A 26,879-nucleotide genomic window follows, 5' to 3' on the forward strand; every position below is an offset into this window, starting at 1 on the left:
AGCAAAGTGGGGCACCTGTAGCCCAGGGAGTGGGCAAAGAAATGGATTCTCCCCCAGAGCCTCCGCAAGGAGTGCAACCTTCCTCGAACTGTGAGGTCACAAATTTGTTGAAGCTGCTCTATTTGTGGTAATTTGTTATATCAGCAATAGGAAATAATATGAGATTGTTCCAGAAATCAGGAAACGCATGGTACCTATGCCTTTTACTAATTCCTTTGGTCTAAAATAATTTTTACTGCTTCCATGTAGGAGCCTAGAAATATGTGGTGGTGGCAGGACAAAGAAAACAGAAGGTGGAGCTTGGCTTGTGAGGTGAGAATTGGGAGAGAATCAGGAACAAAATGAAAACTGTGGGTAGACAGCAGTCAAGGAGTATGAATCAGTTCAAAGGCAGGCTGCTTCCCTCTGATCGGTGGATCCAAAAGAAAGGCAATTTATTAGGCTCTTTCATTATTTTCTTTGTTCGTTTTCAAATAAATATCTCATATGTTTTAAGCAGCTTGTGGACCACAGTTTGTAACTTTTATAATACGCAAATTTTAAAAATTCTTTAAACAAAATGTGGGTGCCTAGAAATAATAATAATACAATGTGCAAGTCAAATTTAGTGGTCCAATGGCAATTCTTGAAAAATCTAAATATTATTGTATTAATAAACCTGTAAATTGAGAACCACTGGAAAAGACCACATCGGTTATTGTTGAAACAGATTTCCAATATAATTAGATCTTTTATTTAAAAATAAAAACAAGTCTAGAAGCGATTTTGATGACTGCCACCAGAGGGCACTGTAACCTTGTTGTAGACGATCAAAACGCAGCCATTAAACACTTCCAGCCACATGTTTATTTCTTTGAGAAAGCAACACTGCAGGACAGAAAATGAACACCAGTAGTATATTTCAACTTTTTTTCATATCATTTGACTAGATATTTTTTTTCTTATTTTTATTTTTATCTTACAAGTCAACCTCAAAAACATAAAGCAGGAGAGAAATGAGCCATGCCTCTTTTTCAGTTTGGAGGGGTAGCTGACACAGGATGAGAGCACAGTAAAACTTCAGCTAAGATTTCCACATTAATATTTTGACCCCAAACACCATGCAGTGCTAAAAGTCACGTTCCCATCATGCAAGCACATTAAAATATATGGTGATTAAAACTCCTGGTTTCTATTTTACGGCATTTGCTCTTTCCATGGGGCACACTTCCCTTTTGGGCTAAATGTTAAAAAAAAAAAAAAAAAAAAATCAAATACAGAGCAGTTAAGTCTCCTTACAGCAAGAGAAATATAAAGCTTTTTTCAATGAAGAATCCATTATTTTCAATGTTTTCTATGTGGTTCTGGGGTCATGTGGGAAAGAATTGAGATGTGCTGAAGAGGCAAGGGAATTGTTTCCTGCTCCAGACACAGAGAAACGTGTGTCTGCTCAATGTCTCATTCAAGGAGAGGAGTGGCTTTCTGTGAGGAGAGAAATTATCCCCCTTCCACAGTCCGTTTCATACAGGCTGCAAACATTTAGTTTTGGGGACTTTTATTTTCAATTATGTATTACAAAACCCTGGGCAGGGCAGTCATCTCCCAGTTCTAGGATTCAATTTCTCCTGTGAGGTATACAAAAGAAATTGGAAGAGAAATAAATTGGAAAACCACAATTGGATATCATATTCTTGTTAGACTGAAGAAGAAATGCCCCCTAAAACTATGTGGATATGGCAGCTTTTCTGTACTTAACATTACTCATTAAATCATGTATGTGGCTATATCAAAATACTGTCTTTCGGCCAGGTGTGGTGGCTCACACCTGTAATCCCAGCACTTGGGAGGCAGAGGCAGGCAGATCACCTGAGGTCAGGAGTTTGAAACCAGCCTGGGCAACATGGTAAACCCCGGTCTCTACTAAAAATATAAAAATTAGCCGGGCGTAGTCCCAGCTACTCGGGAGGCTGAGGCAGGAGAATCACTTGAACCAGGGAGGCAGAGGTTGCAGTGGGCTGAGATCGCGCCACCGCAATCCAGCCTGGGCAACAGAGCAAGACTCTGTCTTAAAAAAAAAAAAAAAAAAAAAAAAAACAGAAGTATTTCTTACAAAGAGATAATGTACCTATGAATTTAAACATGGCTTAAATTTGAATAGCACTTCTTTTCAAAAGACTTAAAAATATTTTTTCTTTGAATCTGTTTCATCTCTGTGACATTGTTTGTGACTGGAGTGCTACCTGAGTAAATTATCATGATTACATGAAAAGCAATTAAGAGAAGAAGGTCAAAGGACCAACCTCTAATCACTAAGTTGGGTCTCTGACATCTGACAGCACATGCCTTAAAAAGCAAACAAAATAAACACTCTCCATTTCTTTAAATATATGTTTTTCATCCAAGGATCACACAGCACCTCCCAAGTAGTCTAATGTACAGAAAGAAAAGAAAGGAAACAGTATGATTAGGTGAAACCCCAATCCATAGACAGCCCGCCAGCAGGTTGAGGCAGGACCATTAGGAGGAGACTGTGCTCAAGCACAGAAAGGGCCCTTTAGGTTTCAAATGGAGAATTTAGCCAAACAGCCACCAGGGCCAGCCGTATGCTGAGCCCAGTGCAATGAAACACACACTCCAAGTCAAACTTCTTGGTTTCCTAGTGGGCTATGTGCCAACAGCAACTTCACAAGGTAATAGGTGAAGCGAGGTGCGGGGCAGAGAGGAGGGAACGGGCAGAGAGCCGCTGGGAGTCCTGAGACTCAAGTTCCCCCTTCACCACTTGGGGCTCTGGGCCAGGCACTTCACTGTAATAATCCACAATCATCTCACATAGAGCTTGGGGCAGCGGGAGGGGGCTGAAAACACACCAATTTGTAAACTACAAAGTGCTGTGTAAATATAAGGCATGGGTTTCACATTGAAATCTGACTCCAAACACAATCTCTTTCTTACGCTTCCTGGAATGTTTGTAATCCTATACTTTAGGAGTCTTTCTAGGCCTTTGATCCTATTCTGAGATTTGAGCTGTTGTGGCAAAACTAAGAATTCTTTAAAGCAACAGAGGCCCTTGCAATGCAGGGCTCAGCGTGTCTATGTGCAATATATCAACCAGTGAAGGCATCACATCAGGCTCCGTTCTGGATCTACAGGCTAACAATAGAGGGAAAAGGTCCTCTTCACAACCCCAAAGAGGAGTCCTCTCCAAATCCTAATCTTTAGCAGGTGCCACAGATTTGGATCTACGTGTGCTGAGAGATTCTCCACTTCCTTCCTGAGCAGCCATGGTTTTCTCTCTCATTCCACAGCTCACAGACACTGTAGGACTGGGTATAGGAGTTGGCCCTTGGACCCCATGAAACTACCCCAAATGCATTTCAGAGATGACCCGGTCTCAAGAAATATACTGAAAGTAATCCAGTTTTCCCAATATTCTTTGGACCAGAAAAGTGGCTTGAGGCCAAGAGAGAGAAGTCCATGTCTTCCTACATTGAGTGTCATGGAAAGTGTCGCCCATTCTCCCTCTCACTCCTGTCTATCCCCCCACCCACGTCTTAGTGGCCACAGCCTAGGCTGAGAACTCACAGAAGCAGCCCTACTTTCTAGCACAACCTGGTCAAAAGCAAAAGAATTCACAGGGGGAAAAACACGAATGAGCAGGCAATGGGGCTCCAGAAAGCCAGGTGAAAAATTGTGAAATTCAGTTTCACTTTCACTTTGGGAAGCTCTGCAAAGTAAGCTTTAACTAGCAAAGCAAAAACTTCTAGGCTAATGTTCTTGACTTTGAAAAATAACTTTAAGCCTTGGCTAAGTAATCCAGGGATCTTTTTTGCCTGTAAGTTTGAATGGTACTAAAGGAGTTTACAATTGAAAGGTTGGGGAAATATGTCTTCATGAAAAGCCAAAGGAAAGCATTCAAAGGTATTCACAAACCCTGCTCAAAAGTGTCTGGGGCTCTTCAATTTAAGAAAAACTGGAAGTCTACAGGTTGGTGTTGCAAACCAAAGAAAAATAGGTGGAAGGGCACTTTGTGTCACACTGTTATTTCTGCTATTGTTATTTGTCGTTCCTTCAATACTCTTTACATTGCCAATCCTAAATAATTTCCCTTCTAGTATCTGCTAATCACAGAAAGAATCAGTAATTTCCAGGGCCAAAAGGTTAAAGCACTGCTCTCCCAAACCAGGGCATCAGGATGCAATCTGAGGATCTGAATGTTCCCTCCTTCAGGTCACCACAGGTCAAACTCATCTTCAGTGGCTTCCCTAGGTGGAGAAGTACCCACATGTTTGCTGGGCCAAACTGATTGGCCTGGCCTCTTATCTTAGAGAAGCTTCTAGTAGTACAACTTGCTTCTTGTTTTTTATTTTTATTTCTTAATGCTAAAGTTGTTTTTTGTTTGTTTACAGAGTATTAATGCTTCTTAGTAAAGCTTGGGGAACTATTCAACAACTATTTCCATTTTGTTTGCAGATATAATTCAGGTGGTTCCTTCCATTTGAATGTCAAGCCACACTTCGAAGCTATAAAACAAAATAGGTTGTGTCAACAATTTGTTAGGGGTAGGCAGGGCCAACATGGGTACTTGGTGGGTTGTGGTTATTCCTATGGTGAGAAATATTCATGGTGATTAGTAAGGGAAGACTTTCATATTGTTTCTCTATGAGCTCTCTTTAACACAATGATTTCTAAATTTCTATTAGTCTTTAATGAAAAGATAACATTAGTTGTGTTGTCTTTGGTCTAAGGTTTGCAGGCATAAATGGCACAAAACGTAAAGTTTATTTAATAGAAAGGATAATCTAAGATGAAAGTCCTTTTCAGGTTAAAAGAGTGACTTACAAGAGATAGAAATCTAAATTTAAGAGCTCATGGGAGTTGGGGTGGGGAAGAAAAAGAAAAATTATGAATGCATGCCCCATTTTTTCCCACAAGATTTCCTGAGCATTCCTCAGACATAGTGCAACATCATAACACCAGTGAATCAATAGTATTTCTATTTTTCTCAAGCAAAAAGTATAGACTCATCAAATATATACTAAGCACAATATATAATAGTATATCATCTTTTAAAACACTAGTAATTTGAACTTCTATAAATATATTTAAATAACAAACATAGCTATTCACATAGCACACAAGTGACATATAAACATACAAAAATAAAACCATCATGTTTAACTCTTTTGTTGTCTCCGTGGGTTTTTGTTTCTGTTTTTTGTTTTTTTGAGTAAAGATATTAAAACAATTAAAATGCCAAAGTCATCTTGTCAATATTGAGCCTGGGAAATCTGGATATAAATTTACACTATGTATAGGGATCACAGCCAAGAACAAGAGCAGTAGACATTCTTTGCTGAACATATTACTATCTCCTACCATTGAGTAGGAAAGCTCAAAGGGAGTAGAGGTCTCCAATTGTGATGAGATGTTTTCTCTAGCTGTTGTAAGGAAAGGAAACATTAATCAGATCCCCTAACCTGCATAAAATGTGAAAACACCAAGCTGTCCTTTGAATGAGTGGAATATGGAACACGCCTCCTCCTTCAGCTCTCCCACGTGCCACTGTCTATGAAGTACTTCTCAACACGTGGAAAAGGCACCACCATTCCATACCAAAGGCAAGGAATTTTTGTTTTGCAACACCACGTTTGTCCTTCTAGTCACTGCTCTAGAAAACATTCCTCCACTCAAACAGTGATTTGGGCCACACAGCTTCCCAGCCAAGTGGAATATGTACATTCTTCTTTTGAAAAACAGAACGTTTCCATGGACAATTACTCCTGGTAAAATTTGATTTTTGTCCATAGCATTCTCTGGAGAGCAAGGAACAGAAGAGACATTTCTCACATCCCCCCTAGAGCCCCACATCACCGTGAGCTCCCAGTAGGAACACAAAAAACGCCTTTCAACTGAACTCAATCATTCCAATCTCAATGGATGCATTATGACTGAAATGAGGAGCCCTGGTGTATTCGGTGATTGTCTTCACCTAACCTGCATCTTTAGATGGGAAGCTGATGCTTGAAGGACTGGGTTTCAGTTTTCCTTTTAAGAAAAAACGTAAGCTTTTGCAACATCTTGAAGAGTTGCTTGTGATAAAATATAAGAGGAGAAAACCCTGACTTTGTGTCAAATGGAATTTTCAACAGAGGGAGAAGAAGGTGATTTCTTGAGTTCCTGGGGGGTGTCATCAGTGTCATCAGGGGCAGGCGAAGCCCGCTGCTGCTGATAGATGTCCTGGATCAGCAGGGTGTTCATGACTTTCCACTCTCTGTATTTCCTGGCTGTCAGCTTCGGATCATCCAGTAACTGATTAATCATGGCCAGATCATGTTCTTTACACTGTGTGAGTAGAAAAAAAGGGGAAGGGGGTATGTTGAGAGTGTCTTAATTTACATAAACCATCTTTACCAACTCTTTTACAAGTACACATATACTTTCACATAAAATTACCAAAGCAGTTTTGCATGTTAATATTCTAAATCCAGCATCAAGCCTAAGAAATACGACATTTGTTTGCATATGCTAGCCACAAAGAAGTGAAGTATCCTACCCAAGGGTCAGTGGAAGAGCTAGACATATAGCAAAGATCTTCTATGTTGCCTTTCCCTGATCAATCCATTATTCCACACCACAGCAACAATTCTACCTTGGTGTGGGAATCATGCCTCCTAAAACTTTTCACTGTAGGTATCAGCATTTTATTGACTATCCAAACTTCACTAAGCAAAATTGGAACATAACACTTTACCTAGGACATATGGCAACATAAAATACGTCTTTTAAGATTTTATTAAATTATCTTTATTTGTAATAAATCACATGTATTTAATACACACAGAATAAATACACAGGTTATCTTTTCAGTCAAAGAAGAGGCTACTAATCTTCCATCAAAATAGTATGTATTCCAATAATGCTAATAAACAACCTATTGGTGCTATTCCATTCTGCCTCCTCTGTAACCAATGGCACACATTTCTGAAATGTCTAGCTCAGGTTAGAGTTTTCTATAGACAAGGAATGGAGTAAAAATAAGATTCATCCTCCATATTAAAAACAAATATTCAGCCCTGACAATTGTATCTCTAATCTATGCCTGTTTTCTCCATCCCATGACCATAGTCCTAAGGTTGGATATCCAGTTCAATATATCACATTTGATCTGCTGCCACAGACTCCTGAGCGAGACCACTGCGTCCAATGCCCACTTCAACTCCACCTCCACTTAGCAGAGCAGGGATGCATCTAAATGCTGATTCCCCTCATGGATCCCCTTACACCAAGGCTCCTCACCTGCACTGGCACCATTTGTTGATACTCTGCTTCCTTCTGACTCTCCGGTCTAATGTACTGGCATGCATTTTCTCACCCACACAACACTAGCTCACACCTCCATGTCGCTGTGCCACACGAAGAGTCTTCCTTGCCTTTCTTCACCTCATAAACTCTAATTTCTAGAGTTTCTTTTACACAGAACACTTTCCAATCTTTCTTTACCCAATTTTTTTCTTTTCTTTTCTTTTCTTTTGAAACAGAGTCACTCTGTTGCCCAGGCTGGAGTGCAGTGGCCTGATCTCAGCTCACTGCAAGCTCCACCTCCCGGGTTCAAGCGATTCTCCTGCCTCAACCTCCCAAGTAGCTGGGATTACAGGCATGCGCCACCATGCCCGGCTAATTTTTCTATTTTTAGTAGAGATGGGGTTTCGCCATGTTGGCCAGGCTGGTCTCAAACTCCTTACCTCAAGTGATACACCCACCTCAGCCTCCCAAAGTGCTGGGATTACAGGCATGAGCCACTGCACCTGGCCTACCCAATTTTTCAAAACCCGTAAATCTATACTCACTTGAGGCATCACATTGTCCAGGAAACCTTCCCTGCACTCCCAAAATTGGACTGATAAGCTTTTAAGTTTTTATATTCTCATGCCTTCCAATGATGCCCTCTGAGAACTTACCGAGGTACATTTAGGTATTTACGGGTAAGTCATGGCCCCTCTTCTAAAGCTTAAAGAAGATGACAAGAAACATTTCCTTCATCCCTGTATTCCCTGCACCTAACACAATGCCAAGTGCCATGTAGACATTCAATTCATGCGTGTGATTGAACTACTCTTTTTGACTATCCCCAGGACAGCATGTGTGAAACTAAAACTTCACAACCACTGCCAGTAAGTGGATTTTCACTACTCTCCAGTCATCACATTTTCACATCCTTTTTCTGGCAGTCTCCCAAATGACTATTTCAAAACTCTTCTCATCTCAAACCCCCTCTCTCATCCTCACTCGCAGCTGATGGCCTTGTTATCTCTTTTTTGAGGAAATGGAAGCCATCAGAAGAGCACTTCTCCCAAATTCCTATTGCCCACGAACTACATGGATTTAAATCTATGCTGCCTTCTGCCCTGTTCACAGAGACGGAGCATCTGTGCTCCTAGCAAAGGCCAATCCCTCCACTTGGGCACAATGGCCCCCGCTCTCTTACTCAAGAAATTCATCCCAGCGATTCTGTTCTCTTCTCTGACTCACCAACTTCCCAGATCCCCTCCAGCAGTCTCACTGGTATACATGTTTGCTGTTATTTCTTCCATGTTAAAATTCCTCTCTGCCCCCAAATCCCTATCCAGCTAATGCTCCACTTTTTCCTGTCTCCAATGGCCCATTCTGCATAGATTCAGTCCCAGCAGGCTTTGGCCCACACCATTCACCAAAACTCTCTTGTGAAGACCATCAGTGACCTCCACGTTGTTAAATCCAATAAACCATTAAATCAATGTTAAACCAATGATCCATCTTCAACTTATTTATCAGCACACCTAAAACAATTGACTACTCCTCCTTGTTGAACAGTTTCATTGTTGTGCTCCTATGATACATTCTCCTGATTTTTCTTGTACCACAATTGCTACTTACTCCCCCACCTTGGTTGCTGGTTCCTCCTTGTCACGCCACCTTTTCTCACTGGAGTGTTCTAAAGCCTCAGCTTGTATCCTTTTCTCTGCTCTATCTATGTTCATGCTGTTGGTAATCATATGTAATCTCTCCTGCTCTCCTATGGCTGAGGGTCCCAAGTTTATATCTCTCCTTACTTCTCCCCTGGACTCCATCATCATTTGTCTAAACTTCCCCTTCAGCAGTTCCACATCAACCCCTAAGAGGCATCTCAAAAATAACATCTCTAAAGCTAAGTTCCTCTTATTCTCTACAACCCCACACCACCAACTTCCAATACACACCAAACCCAGTTCCTACCGTAGTCTTCCACAAAGCACTTAATGGTAACTCCGTCTTTCCAGTTGCTCAGAGCAAACACTGGAGTCATTCTTGACTCCTTCTACCACACCAAATCCACCAGCAAAGCCTGATGGTTCTACCTTCAAACATGACATAAAGCATGCCATCCCTCTGTTCAGAACCTTCCAGAGGGTCACTGTCTTCCTCCGAGCAGAAGCTGGTGTTTGCAATGGCAATGAGGTCCTCAATGGCTCGAGTCCCCGCTGCCCCTCTGGCCCACTGCTGCACTCCCCATGCTCCATCCCCACTACATTACAGCTACCCTGACCTCCTTGCTCTTCCTTAAATGCCCTAGGCACACTCCTGCCCCAAGGTGTTTGCATTTTTGTTCCTTTTGCCTGAAATATTCGGCCTCAGAGAACCTCAAGCCTCATTCCCTTTCCTTTTTTCAGATTTTACACAAATTATGTCTTTCAAAGAGGCCTTTCATGTCTTTCCTAATTAAATATCAATTCCTCAACATGTTCTATCTCCTCTCTTTTCTATTCTTTATCAAATCTGTCATCACTTATCATATTATACATTTAATAGTAAATTATGTTTGTTTATTCTCCTACTAAAACATAAGCTTCCGGAAGGCAGACCTTTTTAACTGATATGCCCCAAGTGCTATAAGCCCCAAGTGCCTGAAAGAATGACTGCACATGTAGACTGTCTACACATGTAGACATTTGTTGAATCCTTGTTGAAAAAATGAATATATAAAATAAGAAATAAATGAATAAATGAATTACCAATTTGCTTTTTATTCTCTTTTGCATTCTGAACCCTATTTGGAGTCTGAGGCAATCCTTTCCATTAAACAAAAAAACTAGACATGGATAGATTCATAGATCAATAGCTGAATAGATAGATAGATATTAATAGATAGATAGATAGATAAAGATAGACACATAGATGGATAAAGATAGGAACCCTTCCTTCCAAAATGGAGAAAAAACAGTGCAGTAGGAAAGCAGAGGGATTGTTTATAGAAAGGCAGGGCCAAAAGAGCATATTTCTTCTCTCTGAGTTTTCAATATCTATGCTTCCAAAACAACTTTTCCAAAAAAACAACAACAAAAAAAGCTTTCTATCTCTGATATCACCATAGTGCTATCAATATAAAGTTATTTAAAGAGTTTTATTTTGTTCTAAAGAAATTCAGACATCTGCTTCAAAGGAAGATCCTAATTTTTCATATTAAAAAACTAAATAAGATCTTTGAAAATTAATAAAAATTGGGGAAATTGACTTTGCAAACATGAATTAACCCCTCTTTATAGCTAATAAAATTTTTAGAAAAGGGTCTTTTCAACTTTGGGCATTAAGCTGACACTTCTCATTATGGCTTTTGGCTCTAAGTAGTTCAAATATTTTACCATTTGGCTCAAATATGTGTTAGTTCTTCTATGGATGAAAGAAAAAAATGTAGACAATAATACAGAAGAAGGAAATTAATGAAACAACAGAACCTTCCAAGCTCCTTCCTACACCAGGCACCCTGGGGCTGGTCCTCATCCAGCAGCCAGCTTCTCCTGGATGGCGCAGGAGGCTTTTGGAGAGCTTTGAACTACTTTCACAACATCCGCTCTGCTTTCTGGCAGGCAAGCAAGGTTTGGCAGAGATTCCAAAAATACCATGAAAGAGAGAATGCTGTACTTTCAGTTTTTACTCCAAATAGTCAGTGTGTGGCTCGACTCAAGACCTAAGCATTGGAAATGTGTTCCACCAGAGTAGCTACGGGAAGAGGGGCTTCATCGCTCTTGTGACATAGGTCGGAGTAACTCATAGAGAGTTTCAGTTGGACCCATTAATCATTCCATTAATAACTTATTTTAAAATAAAAACAGGCTTAGCCGAAAGTCAGTGAATGATGAGCTATTAGAAATTCCTAAATATCTGTGTTTAGTGTACAACATAATACGATCAACTTTTGCTCAAGTTCAACTTGGAAGTTTGCTCCACTTCCTAGAATAATTTCCCTGAAGTGCATTCATTCCAGTACTATCCCAGTGCAGGGATTTTTCTTATTTACAGAATGCGCCTACGGCAAATATAAACATTATTGTTAAAACAGTTTCTTTGTTTCTGCGTGAAACTCTGTTGTCTTTGCTTGTCCACACTCCTACTTTGAAGCTTTTAAAAAATAAACATTTCCTCTGTGTATGATATATTCTCTGTGCAATATATCATATTCAGAGAAAAGTGCACAAATAGAAAAATTGTGCTTAAAGAATTATCACAAAATAAACACTTCCATACAACTACTACCAAGGTCACAGAAGGACCCACACCCAGCACTCAGAAGCTCCATTCACATCCCCTCTCAGTCCCATCCTCTCCTCCTCCTGAAAGGCAACCACTCTCTTGACAGCTTTGAATTTTAAAAACAATTAGAAATAATTATTATACCCTTCCAACATGAACATGCACACATGTACCAAGTTCTCTCTCTCCTTTGAATAGGTTGATGCGCTTTGCTTTTGTTCAGCTTCTTCAGCAAGACCAATTTCCACATCAGCATGTCCTCCTACCTCCTGAGGTTAATAGGACTGCATGACATGGGTCCTGTTCTATTTCATCAGCCCCAAGCACTGCACGAGGGATCTATGGAAAGGGCTCCTTCTCACAAATGTCCAGAGAGAGCAGTTTCCCAGCTGGGTGGGGCAGGCAGCCCTGAGCGGGCCCCCAATCTTCTCTGCTTCCTGGTATTCAAGGCCTTGTGTAATCTCCTCCCTGAAAACAAGATAACCCAATGACTTGCTTCTACTGAATAGAATACTGCAAAAGTAATGTGATGTCATTACTGCACTGGGTTATAACCCATCTCACTTACTCACTCTCACTGTGTTGCTTGCTCTGAAAGAAGCCAGTGTCCAAGTTGTGACCTGCCCTGTGGAGAAGCCCACGTGGCAAGGAACTGAGGGGAGCCTCTGGCCAACAGCCAGAGAGCAACTGAGACCCTCAGTCCAACAACCTGAAAGGAGCTGAATCCTGCCAATAACTACATGCAGGAGTTTAGAAACTGATCCCTCTCCATGGAGGAATGAATGCAGCCCCAGCTGACACCTTGATCACAACCTTGTGAGAGACCAGGGGGCAGAGGCATTTGAGCAAGCCACACCCAGATTCCTGGCCACAGACACTTTGAAATAATAAATGCCTATTGTTTGAAGTTGCTAAGCTTTGAGATAGTTTGTTACCTAGCACTGGATAACCGATACACTGACAGAAAAGCAAAAGCTGCTGAATTCACCAATGACATGGTTATAATGCATGGAGAGCACGAGGTCACAGAGACCCATAGGGAACGGTAACACTAATTTTTTTCACAAAGTTGGCCCCCCCAGTGGCCAGGTGAGGGCATGGTGCCATAAAGATCTAGAATCCTGAGTCTGCTGCTTTATGGAAGGCCTGAGGCCACAGCTTTTCTCCTTCTGCTAATGACTCAAACCGCACATGCTCTCCACGGCCTCTACTTCCTGCTTCTCCCAACGTGGAACTACAGCTTATTATCCGTTGACAGACATTCCACTTCCTTGAACGTCCTTCCCTTGGTATTCATTTCTTCCTGACTCACGGATTTCGCGACAGTGTTCCTAATGCCCCCAGTAAGCCACTTTCCCCCTCAGACCACCAAAGCGCCCTGAGCACATCTCAACCAGAGTATTTTTGCACTTCATTTTAATCATGTATTTGTTGTCCTCTGTTTCTACACCCAGTAGAGTCCATTCAATGGTCCCAGTCACCTAGAATAGTGGCTGGTACATAGTAAGAGTCAGGAAATACTTGCTCAATGAAAACTTTACTCACTCATATCAGCTATCACAGACAAAGAAGACAGTAAAATCCCAACACGCTATGACATATTACATTGAATAATCAAATATATTCAGCAGCTTTGTACATACTGTGAAATGGCAGCCAGTGATATCTTTTATTATCGATAAAAATTTTACTATTAAATAAGAGTGAATTTCTCTGCATTTGTATTATCTTCGTATAATTAAAATTCACTTTTCTTTTTCCATTCCGGCCTCATTTTTGCAGCCTTTTAGGGTGTTCAGATGTTCTACTGACTAACAGGGACGCCTGACTAAGAGCCACTCAGCCTGCCTTTGTAGCCTTGTTCTTTCAATTGCTGACATTTCTTCCTGGAAAATGACTCAAGTTCTTAATGCCAAAGGCCATAGACAAAACAAAATTCACTTACAGAATCTATCAAAGCTTTTCAGATAAATCGTCTGCTAAATCAGGACTATTTCACAAAGTATCCTGACCTCCACCTGTTCATGCTATAATCTAAATATGAAAGCAGGACACTTTTGTTATGAAGAACCATTTCAGCTCAGGGAGGCCCTGAAAATAGCTTCAGTACTTCCTGTACACTGTCCCTTATTCCCATTGTGAAAACATCTGCTGGTCTATTACCACAGAGTGTGTACTTCCCACTGTCGGGCTCTCACGGTGCTCCTTGGCTGCAGTGCCCACAGCTGACAATCACTACAACTTTGCTGCAGCTGACATCAAGACGTTTCTTTCTGGATGCAATCCCGAAGAATGGTACCCTTGTATGAATCAGACGAAAATTCGAGATCTTATTTATACGAGTGTTTATTCTCACCAGGTGATGATCTCTGTCTCTCATCATTTATTGAACCAGGTACTGTGCTAGGTATAAGGGTTAAAAAACAAATCATGCATGGTCCTTGCTGTCCAGGAGCTTAAAATTTGAAATTTTATATCAGAGTGAATGCAAAAATCAAGGCCTATTGTGAAATACTGCCTTGGGTGCTACTGTGTGAATGTCCTAGTGCTTTAAGAACATCAAGGTCATCTTGCCCTATAAAGATTGTATTTACTTTTACAGCCCTTCCCTGCACCCACACAAACACGCCGTGATTAGCAAGAATCTCTCTGCAGAACCAGCCGTTCCTTGCCCCACATCCATAGAGTTCATCCACAATTTGAAATTTTGTTACCTTTAATGTGCTATTCAGTGTTCGGATTTTGTGGAGTTTCTCGTTTATAGATGGATTTTTACACCGCTTAACAAAGGATTTTCTCAACTCCTTTTTAGTCGAAGGTCGTCGGTCCCCAAGAGGAGATAGACTAGCTTGCTCTAATGATTTGTACAGCTTCTCCATTTCATCATCTTCCGACACTTTTGTCTCTTCTATTTGAGAAAAAAAAAAAGAAAGCAGTAACAATAAACCCAGTGAAAAATCAAGGAGAGAACATTCAGTACGGTGGTCCTAAGGCATGGCCCTACTGGCACCCTCATCTCAGACTTCTCTCCGTAACTGAAAGACAATAAATGTTTGCTGTCTAAGCCACCCAGTTTGCGATACTTCATTACTGCAGAGCCACGTTCCCTGTGAAGGCACCAGGGAAGGAGTTCTTCCAGGCCTCTCTCCTGGCTTCAAGTGGTTCTTTGGTTTGTGGCAGTATTAACTCCAATATTCACCTGGGGTGTTCCCTGCATGCATGTCCCTGTGTCCAAACTTCCCGTATTTATGAGGGTATCAGTCATGTCGGATTAGAAACATGCCCTATTGCCCTCATCTTGACTAGTTAAATCTGCAACAACCCCATTTCCCAATAAGGTCACATTCTGAGGTAGTAGGGGTTAGGACGTCAACATACAAATTTTATTAATTAATTAATTAATTTTGTTATTTTTTTTTTTTTGAGACGGAGTTTTACTGCTGTTACCCAGGCTAAAGTGAAATGGCACAATCTTGGCTCACTGAAACCTCCGCCTCCCAGGTTCAAGTGATTCTCCTGTCTCAGCCTCCCAAGTAGCTGGGATTACAGGCACCTGCCACCATGCCCGGCTCATTTTTTATATTTTTAGTAGAGACGGGGTTTCACCATGTTGCCCAGGCTGGTCTTGAACTCCTGACCTCGGGTGATCCGCCCACCTTGGCCTCCCAAAGTGCTGGGATTACAGGTGTGAGCCACCATGCCCAGCCCAACATATGAATTTTAGGGGGACACAATTCAACCCATACATAGTCTACCCTCCGGCCTCCTAAATTCATGTGTTTCTCACATGCAATACATTCACCTCATCCCAACAACTCCAAAAGTCTTAACCCATTCCACCATCAACTCTTAAGACCAAAAGCTCACCCAAATATCATCCAAGCTGGGTGCGGTGGCTCACGCCTGTAATCCCAACACTTTGGGAGGCCAAAGCAGGCAGATCGCCTGAGCTCAGGAGTTCGAGACCACACTTGACAACACGGTAAAACCTGTTGTCTACTAAAATACAAAAAATTAGCTGAGCGTGGTGGTGCGTGCCTGTCATCCCAGCTACTCGGGAGACTGAGACACGAGAATCACTTGAACCTGGGAGGTGGAGGTTGCAGTGAGCTGAGATCACACCATTGCACTCCAGCTTGGGCTACAGAGTGAGACTCCATCACGAAAAAAAAAAAAAAGAAAGAAAGAAAGAAAGAAAAAAATATCATCTAAACCAGGTATTGGTGAAACTCAGTGGGGGAGTGATTCATCCTGAGGCAAAATTCATCTCCATCTTTAAACCCATGCAAGACGACAAATATCTGCTTCTAAAATACAGTGTGGGACAAATAAGCCCTAGCAAATTATACACATGCTAAAGTTTGGGAACTACTGCCCTAGATGATTGCTTAATGTCCTTCCCAGAACTACCCTTGGAGAGAAGAAACCTGTCTGTGGTCTGTGGTTTTGAGTAGAAAGTGATCATTCCTCATCTTGCCACACAGACTCCATCTCCCTTCCTAACCACACTTTGCCAGCCTCGGCCCACATGATTGCAGTGAAGCCACTCCACCACAGGATCTACTGGGGACCATGTGGACTAGATGAGGCCAATGGCAGTTCCACCATTCTGGCCACAGTCACTGATTCAGAGATAAACATGTGTCTCTGGTCAGGCCATTTGGGGCCAAGGAGACTCAGTTCCAAGATTTTAGAGTATCAGATAAGTAATCTCTCTTTTTTCTTAAGCTGAATGTTGTGATAGTGTGAGCTGGAAGTTTCCAGGAAGTATCCCAAGAATAATGATATGGAGGCCAACCCATTCTGAGATACAGATCTTGATGATACCATTGGAGCCCTCTCGGCCTATGGGAGCTAATATGTTACCCATGTTAAGCTACCCTGGCTTTGGTTTTCAATCATATGCACCTGGATGGGCCTCAAATGATACAGAGGTTACTCAAAGAAAATCTTCATCCTTTGATGTTGCTTTAATTTCTCACTAAGAACGTTAGTCTATTATTCCTTTATTCCTTGGAAGAAAGCTTGGGAAAGAAATACAATGAGATTTCTTTTTCCACCACATACTCCTTAATGTTTATATGTTTCACTTCCTGTCCAAAGAACCAGCTTGAAAGAGGACTCTATAGAAAGTATGGCATTAGAGGAACTAGAAAAACAGCCTCTCCACAGGGTGGAGAAAAGCATATAATGGTAACCTAGGAGCATCAAAACCAAGCAAACTTCACATGCCTTAGAGTTTACTCCTCTACGATTAGAAATCTTCATGCAAGAATTAGTTTCCCCCCCATCCATCCAGAAAGTCACCAATACTCTTTCATAAAACAGAAAGCAAAGGTGATGCACTCACTTCATAGCTGACTTAAAGTGTTCATCAGCACAACCTCCTTTTTCTCTACCAAACTGTCTCACAAAAGGAAAGAAAATACTCAAAACTACATCTGAAGACCATTAAACTTTTGGCTCAGGCTGTGTGCAGACATCAAAAGTGGGATTTTGTCAATAAGCACATGAAAAGATGCTCAATATCATCAGTCATGAGGGAAATGCAAGCCAAAACCACCATGAGATGTCCCTTCACACCCAGGGTGGCTACAATTAAAAAGACAGACAGTAGTAAGTGTGGGTGAGGATGTGGATAAATTGGAATCCTCATACATTGTTAGTGGGAATGTAACACAGAGCTGCTACTTTTATTTTACTGTTTATTTTTTAAAGACAGGGTCTTGGTCTGTCACCTGGGCTGAAGTGCAGTGGCATGATCATAGCTCATTGCAGCCTTGAACTCCTGGACTCACTAGATTCTCCTGCCTCAGCTTCTCAAGTAGCTGGGACTACAGGTGCATGCCACCATGCTCAGCTAATTGAGTTGCCACTTTAGAAAATAGTTTGTCCATTTCTCAAAAATGCTAAACATGGAGTTTAGCATGTGCCCCATCAATTACACTCTTACATAAATACCCAAGAGAATTGAAAACATACATTCACACAAAAATTGTACATGAATGTTCACAGCAGCATTATTCATAACAGACTAAATGTGGGAAGAGCCTAAATGTTCACCAGCTGATGAAAGGATAAACAAAACGTGGCATTTGCATGTGACAGAATAGTATTCAATAATTAAAATAAATAAAGTACTCAGTTGTCCACAATACTTCAACATGGGTGAACCTTGAAAACATTTTGCTAAGTAAAAGAAGCCAGTCACAAACAACCACATATTGCATTATTCCATTTATATGAAATGTCCAGATTAGACAAACCCACAGAGACAGAAACTAGAATAATAATTGCCTGGGGTCTGGAAGGGGACAAGCAGGAATGGAGAATAGCAGCTAATGTGATAGGGATTTCTTTTTGTGATGCTGAAATGTTCCAAAATTAGATTGTGATGACAGTTGCACAACTCCAAATATACTAAAAACCAATGAACTGTACACTTTCATGTGTGAATGTTATGGTATGTGAAATATATCTCAATAAAACTATAAAAAAGTAGTCATTTATGAGATTTTCATGAGAGCTGATGCTACATAGCAGAAATACTAAGCATGGCCACAGTCCTGGGGTCAAGCTGGAGACACTTGAAAGTCTTAAAGAAGTTAAGTGGAAAGAAATCTGACTCCTGAAGGGGGGCATTAGGATTGAAGACTTGGAGTTTTGAGTTTTAAGACACAGTAATTTTACATGTCCTTTTACTTTTTTTTTTAAATACAGCTAACAAGGTAGAATTCTACTTAGATTAAAGCATAAACACATAGCTTTCAATACCACAGTATTTTTGAATTAAGGAATATATGTTTAACAAACATCAACAAGCAAACGGAACAAGAGTATGACAAAGATAAATAGAATGGTTTCTTTACATTTCTCTGTGTTCACCAAGTAGCTACATTGTGCTACTAAAGATTGTGATAGAAAACAACTCACCAATTGAGCCACTAAAAGAACAAAATATTTTTGACTAAAACATTTCGTTTGTAATTATGTCACAGTAACAATTATCATTGCTTCCAAGATGGCCGAATAGGAACAGCTCCAGTCTACAACTCCCAGTGAAATCAATGCAGAAGACAGGCGATTTCTGCATTTCCAACTGAAGTACCTGGTTCATCTCATTGGGACTGGTTGGACAGTGGGCGCAGCCCATGGAGGGCAAGCTGAAGCAGGGCGGGGTGTCACCTCACCTGGGAAGCACAAGGGGTTGGGGGATTTCCCTTTCCTAGCCAAGGGAAGCCATGAGTAACTGTACCTGGAGGAACGATACACTTCTACCCAAATACTGCACTTTTCCCATGGTCTTCGCAACCAGCAGACCAGGAGATTCCCTCCCATGCCTGGCTCGGTGGGTCCCACACCCATGGAGCCTTGCTTGCTGCTAACACAGCAGTCTGAGATCATCCTGGGATGCTGGAGCTTGGCAGGGGGAGGGGCGTCCACCATTGCTGAGGCTTGAGTAAGTGGTTCTATGCTCACAGTGTAAACAAAGCAGCAGGGAAGCTGGAACTGGTCAGAGCCCACTGCAGCTCAGCAAGCCCGGCTGCCTCTCTAGATTCCACCTCTGGGGGCAGGGCATATCTGAACAAAAGGCAGCAGACAACTTCTGCAGACTTAAATGTCCTTGCCTGACAGCTCTGAAGAGAGCAGCGGTTCTCCCAGCACGGCATTCGACCTCTGATAACGGACAGACCACTTCCTCAAGTGGGTCCCTGACCCTCATGTAGCCTGACTGGAGCCTCACCTCCCAGTAGGGGCTGACAGACACCTCATATAAGTGGGTGCCCCTCTGGGGCAAAGCTTCCAGAGGAAGGATCAGGCAGCAATACTTGCTGTTCTGCAGCCTCCGCTGGTGATACCCAGGCAAACAGGGTCTGGAGTGCACCTGCAGCAAACTCCAACAGACCTGCAGCTGAGGGGCCTGTCTGTCACAAGGAAAACTAACAAACAGAAAGAAATAGCATCAACAGCAACAAAAAGGACATCCACACCAAAACCCCATCCGTAGGTCACCAACATCAAAGACCAAAGGTAGATAAAACCTCAAAGATGGGGAGAAACCAGAGTGGAAAGGCTGAAAATTCCAAAAACCAGAACACCTCTTCTCCTCCAAAGGAACACAACTCCTCACCAGGAAGGGAACAAAGCTGGATGGAGAATCAGTTTGATGAGTTGACAGAAGTAGGCTTCAGAAGGTGGGTAATAACAAACTTCTCTGAGCTAAAGAAGCATGTTCTAACCCATCGCAAGGAAACTAAAAACCTTGAGAAAAAGATTAGATGAATGACTAACTAGAATAGCCAGTGTAGAGAAGAGTTTAAATGACCTGATGGTGCTGAAAACCACAGTACGAGAACTTCGTGAAGCATACACACACTTCAACAGACGATTCGATCAAGTGGAAGAAAGGGGATCAGTGATTGAAGATCAAATTAATGAAATAAAGTGAGAAGACAAGATTAGAGAAAAAAGAATGAAAAGAAACAAACAAAGCCTCCAAGAAATATGGGACTATGTGAAGAGACCAAATCTACATTTGATTGGTGTATCTGAAAGTTACAGGGAGAATGGGACCAAATTGGAAAACACTCTTCAGGATATTATCTAGGAGAACTTCCCCAACCTAGCAAGGCAGGTCAACATTCAAATTCAAGAAATACAGAGAACGCCACAAAGATACTCCTTGAGAAGAGCAACCCCAAGACACATAACTGTGAGATTCATCAAGGTTGAAATGAGGAAAAAATGTTAAGGGCAGCCAGAGAGAAAGGTTGGGTTACCTACAAAGGGAAGCCCATCAGACTAACAGTGGATCTCTCGACAGAAACCCTACAAACCAGAAGAGAGTGGGGGCCAATATTCAACATTCTTAAAGGAAAGAATTTCCAACCCAGAATTTCATATCCAGCCAAAGTAAGCTTTATAAGTGAAGGAGAAATAAAGTCCTTTACAGACAAGCAAACGCTGGGAGATTTTGTCACCACCAGGCCTGCCTTACAAGAGCTCCTGAAGGAAGCACTAAACATGGAAAGACACAACTGGTACCAGCCACTGCAAAAACATGCCAAATTGTAAAGACCATCAATGCTAGGAAGAAACTGCATCAATTAATGGGTGAAAAAACTAGCTAGCATCATAATGACAAGATCAAATTCACACATAACAATATTAACCTTAAATGTAAATGGGCTAAATGTCCCAATTAAAAGACACAGACTGGCAAATTGGATAAAGAGTCAAGACCCATCAGTGTGCTATATTCAGGAGACCCATCTCACGTGCAGAGACACACACAGGCTCAAAATAAAGGGAAGGAGGAAGATCTATCAAGCAAATGGAAAGCAAAAAAAAAAGCAGGGGTTGCAATCCTGGTCTCTGATAAAACAGACTTTAAACCAACAAAGATCAAAAGAGACAAAGAAGGGCATTACATAATGGTAAAGGGCTCAATTCAACAAGAAGAGCTAACTATCCTAAATATATATGCACCCAATACAGGAGCACCCAGATTCATAAAGCAAGTCCTTAGAGACCTACAAAGAGACTTAGACTCTCACACAATAATAATGGGAGACTTTAACACCCCACTGTCAATATTAGACAGATCAACAAGACAGAAAATTAACAAGGATATCCAGGACTTGAACTCAGTTCTGAACCAAGCAGACCTAACAGACATCTACAGAACTCTCCACCCGAAATCAATAGAATATAGATTTTTCTCAGCACCACATCACACTTATTCTAAAGTTGACCAAATAATTGGAAGTAAAACACTCCTCAGCAAATGTAAAAGAATAGAAATCACAACAAACTGTCTCTCAGACCACAGTGCAATCAAATTACAATTCAGGATTAAGAAACTCACTCCAAACTGCACAACTACATGGAAACTAAACAACCTGCTCCTGAATGACTACTGGGTAAATAACGAAACGAAGGCAGAAATAAAGATGTTCTTTGAAACCAATTAGAACAAAGACACAACGTACCAGAAGCTCTGGGACACATTTAAAGCAGTGCTTAGAGGGAAATTTACAGCACTAAATGCCCACAAGAGAAAGCAGGGAAGATCTAAAATTGACACCCTAACATCACAATTAAAAGAACCAGAGAAGTAAGGGCAAACAAATTCAAAAGCTAGCAGAAGGCAAGAAATAACTAAGATCAGAGCAGAACTGAAGGAGGTAGAGACACAAAAAACCCTTTAAAAAAATCAGTGAATCCAGGAGCTGTTTTTTTTTTTTGAAAAGATCAACAAAATAGATAGAATGGTAGCAACACTAATAAAGAAGAAAAGAAAGAAGAATCAAATAGACACAATAAAAAATGATAAAGGGGATATCACCACCGATCCCACAGAAATACAAACTACCATCAGAGAATACTATAAACACCTCTACACAAATAAACTAGAAAACCTAGAAGAAACTGAGAAATTCCTGGACACATACAACCTCCCAAAACTAAACCAGGAAGAAGTTGAATCTCTGAATAGACTAATAATAGCTTCTGAAATTGAGGCAATAATTAATAGCCTACCAACCAAAAAAAGTCCAGGACCAGATGGATTTGCAGCCGAATTCTACCAGAGGTACAAAGAAGAGCTGGTACCATTCCTTCTGAAACTATTCCAATCAATAGAAAAAGAGGGAATCCTCCCAAACTCATTTTATGAGGCCAGCATCATCCTGATACCAAAGCCTGGCAGAGACACAACAAAAAAAGAGAATTTTAGGCCAATATCCCTGATGAACATTGATGCGAAAATCCTCAATAAAATACTGGCAAACCAAATCCAGCAGCATATCAAAAAGCTTATCCACCACAATCAAGTCGGCTTCATCCCTGGGATGCAAGGCTGCTTCAATGTACGCAAATCAATAGACATAATCTATTACATAAACAGAACCAATGATAAAAACCACATGATTATCTCAATTGATGCAGAAAAGGCCTTCAACAAAAATCAACAGCCTTTCATGCTAAAAACTCTCAATAAACTAGGTATTGATGGAATGTATCTCAAAATAATAAGAGCTATTTATGACAAACCCACAGCCAATATCATACCGAATGGGCAAAAACTGGAAGCATTCCCTTTGAAAACTGGCACAAGACAAGGATGCCCTCTCTCACCACTCCCATTCAACATAGTAATGGAAGTTCTGGCCAAAGCAATCAGGCAAGAGAAAGAAATAAAGTGTATTCAATTAGGAAAAGAAGAGGTCAAATTGTCTTTGTTTGCGGATCATATGATTGTATATTTAGAAAACCCCATCATCTCAGCCCAAAATCTCCTTAAGCTGATAAGCAACTTCAGCAAAGTCTCAGGATACAAAATCAATGTGCAAAAATCACAAGCATTCCAATACACCAACAACAGACAAACAGAGAGCCAAATCATGAGTGAACTCCCATTCATAATTACTATAAAGAGAATAAAATACCTAGGAATCCAATTTACAAGGGATATGAAGGACCTCCTCAAGAAGAACTGCAAACCACTGCTCAACGAAATAAAAGAGGACACAAACAAATAGAAGAACATTCCATGCTCATGGATAGGAAGAATCAATATCGTGAAAATGGCCATAGTGCCTAAGGTAATTTGTAGATTCAATGCTATCCCCATCAAGCTCCCACTGACTCTTCACAGAATTGGAAAAAACTACTTTAAATTTCATATGGAACCAAGACAATCCTAAGCAAAAAGAACAAAGCTGGAGGCATCACGCTACCTGACTTCAAACTATACCACAAGGCCACAGTAACCAAAACAGCATGGCACTGGTACCAAAACAGAGATATAGACCAATGGAACAGAACAGAGGCCTCAGAAATAACATCACACATCTACAACCACCTGATCTTTGACAAACCTGACAAAAACAAGCAATGGAGAAAGGATTCCCTATTTAATAAATGGTGCTGGGAAAACTGGCTAGCCATATGCACAAAGCTGAAACTGGATCCCTGCCTTACACCTTATACAAAAATTAACTCAAGATGGATTAAAGACTTAAACGTAAGACCTAAAACCATAAAAACCCTAGAAGAAAACCTAGGCAACACCATTCAGGACATAGGCATGGGCAAAGACTTCATGACTAAAACACCAAAAGCAATGGCAACAAAAGGCAAAATTGATAAATGGGATCTAATTAAACTAAGAAGCTTCTGCACAGCAAAAGAAACTATCATCAAAGTGAACAGGCAACCTACAGAATGGGAGAAAATCTTTGCAATCTATCCATCTGACAAAGGGCTAATATCCAGAATCTACACAGAACTTAAATAAATTTACAAGAAAAAAACAAACAATCCCATCAAAAAGTGGGCAAAGGATATGAACAGACATTTCTCAAAGGAAGACATTTATGCAGCCAACAGACATACGAAAAAATGCTGATCATCACTGGTCATCAGAGAAATGCAAATCAAAACCACAACGAGATACCATCTCACGCCAGTTAGAATGGTGATCATTAAAAAGTCAGGAAACAACAGATGCTGGAGAGGATGTGAAGAAATAGGAACGCTTTTACACTGTTGGTGGGGGTGTAAATTAGTTCAACCATTGTGGAAGACAGTGTAGCGATTCCTCGAGGATCTAGAACTAGAAATACCATTTGAGCCAGCAATCCCATTACTGGGTATATACCCAAAGGATTATAAATCATGCTACTATAAAGACACATGCACACATATGTTTATTGTGGCACTATTCACAATAGCAAAGACTTGTAACCAACCCAAATGTCCATTAATAATAGACTGGATAAAGACAATGTGGCACATATACAACATGGAATACTATGCAGCCATAAAAAAGGTTGAGTTAGTGTCCTTTATAGGGACATGGATGAAGCTGGAAACCATCATTCTCAGCAAAATATCACAAGGACAGAAAACCAAACACTGCATGTTCTCACTCATAAGTGGGAGTTGAACAATGAGGACACATGGACACAGGGAGGGGAACATCACAGACCAGGGCCTGTTGGTGGGTGGGGGGCTGGGGGAGGAATAGCGTTAGGAGAAATATCTAATGTAAATGATGAGTTGATGGCTGTAGCAAATCACCATGGCACATGTATACCTATGTAACAAACCTGCACGTTGTGCACAAGTATCCTAGAACTTAAAGTATAATAATAAAAAAATTATATTAAAATCACATATCTGATTCAATAGATATTAAATCAGTAAAGATAAAAATAACTTTAGAATCTTAGGATAACATGGCATATAATATATTCCCTACATGAAAAATAAATGGAACTTCCTTTTCGATAGCTTTATTATTTAATGTATTTACATGAAGATATATGATCTTTATGTTAAAAATATCAAAGGGTATCTTCCTCCCCCTCTTCTATTTCTTTTTCTAACTTAAACTTTGGGTTGGGCAACTGTGTATATGTAAATACGACTTGATCTTCCAATAAATAACTAAACTTTAAAATTAACAAACAGATAAAGTGAACCTGTTGGGGTAACCAGACATGAAAACAGAATTCATCTAAAATTTCATATATTATGCCCAAAAAAACCAACATCTTCAATTTAAATTCATCCAAAAATGAGATAATGGCAAGAAGTATGTATGTTCACATAGGATTAAAGCTGTTCAGAAAATGAGGAAAAAATGAAAGGCAAATTATCACTCAGCTTCCTGCCTCTCAGCCATCCCTCTCTCCTCAGAGAAAGCCTGGAACTGAAAGACTGTGTGTCTGACCTCCAATAACCTGATTCCAGAATCATCCACAAGCATAAAACAGTAAAATAATAAATGCTGGTGTTAGGAATCAAGAAAATACCCTTATTGGCTGTTTTGTGTGTCATAATCTAAGAGGTCTACAACATATCACTAAACACTCAGGGCATGCACTGTGCCCCAGGTCCACGACCCAGTCGGGGATATTATATTGTTTTTATTGTTGCTAATGGCTGATGCTTAGGTCTTCACAGGGCCATAAAATGAACATCCATTGGAAGCAGGTGATAAGTAGGATCGCAGGACAAAAATAGACCCAAAAGGTACAAGTGCAAAAGAAAACACAGCTTGTACCTGACCCCAAAGCAAATGTGAGAATCCTTCTCAATTGCTATACTAAGACTACAGCAGGCTTGTCAAACCTTTCTGGCTACCCTTGTACCTCCAAGAGGCTTTTCAGTAAAGCAGTATTTTAAAAATTTCCCTTTTGCTTTTTATATATTTTTCTAAATTAGAATTTCATAGTAGAAAACACTATATTATTTCTCTTATCTTACAAGATCATAAAGAGCGAGGAAAAAAGATTGGCAGAGAAGACCGCTTGTCTCTCTCCCATGGGAGATGGGAGCCAAATTAATTATTTCCGCCCCCCTTATCTTCTGAAGCAAAATAAATGAATTTTGTCTGACAGTCAAGTGTTTCCAATGCAATTTTTATCCTTCCTTTCTAGAGCATATTTTAGTCTTCCTACATAAAACAGCAGGACTTTGATTCTGCCACAGAAGGCACTTTAAAGTCTGTCTTATCTCACCTCACAAGTGTTTTGTCAAGGAAGATGAAAACTATTTTTATTTTATGGATGAGAAAAATAAAGACTCTGGAAAAACAGTAAGTGATCTTTTCAAAATGCAAATTAGTGATGGAGTTAAGAATAAAAGTTCACTTTCACACCGTGCAGAATCATACCCTTCTAGACCACTCCTCTCAAACTTTAACAGGCAGTCACCTAGGAATCTTGTTGAAATGTAGATTCCATTTGAGTTCATCTGGGATGGTGCCGAGATTGCAAATTTTTAACAAGCTCCTAAGTGATGCTGGAATTGCTGGTCCATGAACCATACTTTGAGTAGCAAGGCCAGCCTGTTAGCAATTTTTCATGCAACGCTAGCCTCAAGTCATCGGAAGAGAAAGCGACTAGAGTTACAACTAGCACACTGAGATTTGTCCATAAAGCAGCACTCTGTACTATGTCTTAATTAAAAAACCAAAACAAAAGAATGAAAGAAAATTTGGCTTTGCTCAAAGGAGTATGTCCAAAATCCCTGCTTAAAAGTGTGAGTGCCTCATATGTTGAGTTGGTAGGAATTTGGGTTAATGTCTGTGACCCTTCACTTTCGTTAGACTAGCTTAGAATGCCTCAAAGGGTCAGACTCCTAAACTTTCTTCAAACTTAGGTCAGCTATCTATCTAGTTAGACTCAAGAAAGGAGACATATATATATATATACATATATATATATATACACACATACTGAGCTAGTTTAACAACAACAACTATATATATATACACACATATATATACACATATATATATACACACATATATATATATACACATATATATATATTTGAAACAA

The 26,879-nt window shown here is 40.5% G+C and overlaps 1 protein-coding gene across 3 annotated transcripts in view; it reads right to left on the reverse strand.

The window, feature by feature from the left end:
• Positions 1 to 2,053: 2,053 nt before the first annotated feature.
• IPCEF1 (interaction protein for cytohesin exchange factors 1) overlaps positions 2,054 to 26,879 on the reverse strand; it is a 208,627-nt gene continuing 183,801 nt past the window's right edge. For all 3 annotated transcript variants that reach the window (XM_054490561.2, XM_054490559.2, XM_054490560.2), the window contains exons 11-12: positions 14,238 to 14,431; positions 2,054 to 6,321 (exon numbers count right to left, since the gene is read on the reverse strand). In XM_054490561.2, the coding sequence (XP_054346536.1) occupies positions 6,109 to 6,321; positions 14,238 to 14,431 (407 nt within the window). In that variant the 3' untranslated portion in view covers positions 2,054 to 6,108. The remainder of the gene's footprint in view (positions 6,322 to 14,237; positions 14,432 to 26,879) is intronic.

This window comes from Pongo pygmaeus, chromosome 5 (genome assembly GCF_028885625.2).
Source record: "Pongo pygmaeus isolate AG05252 chromosome 5, NHGRI_mPonPyg2-v2.0_pri, whole genome shotgun sequence".
Classification (NCBI taxonomy): Eukaryota; Metazoa; Chordata; class Mammalia; order Primates; family Hominidae; genus Pongo; species Pongo pygmaeus.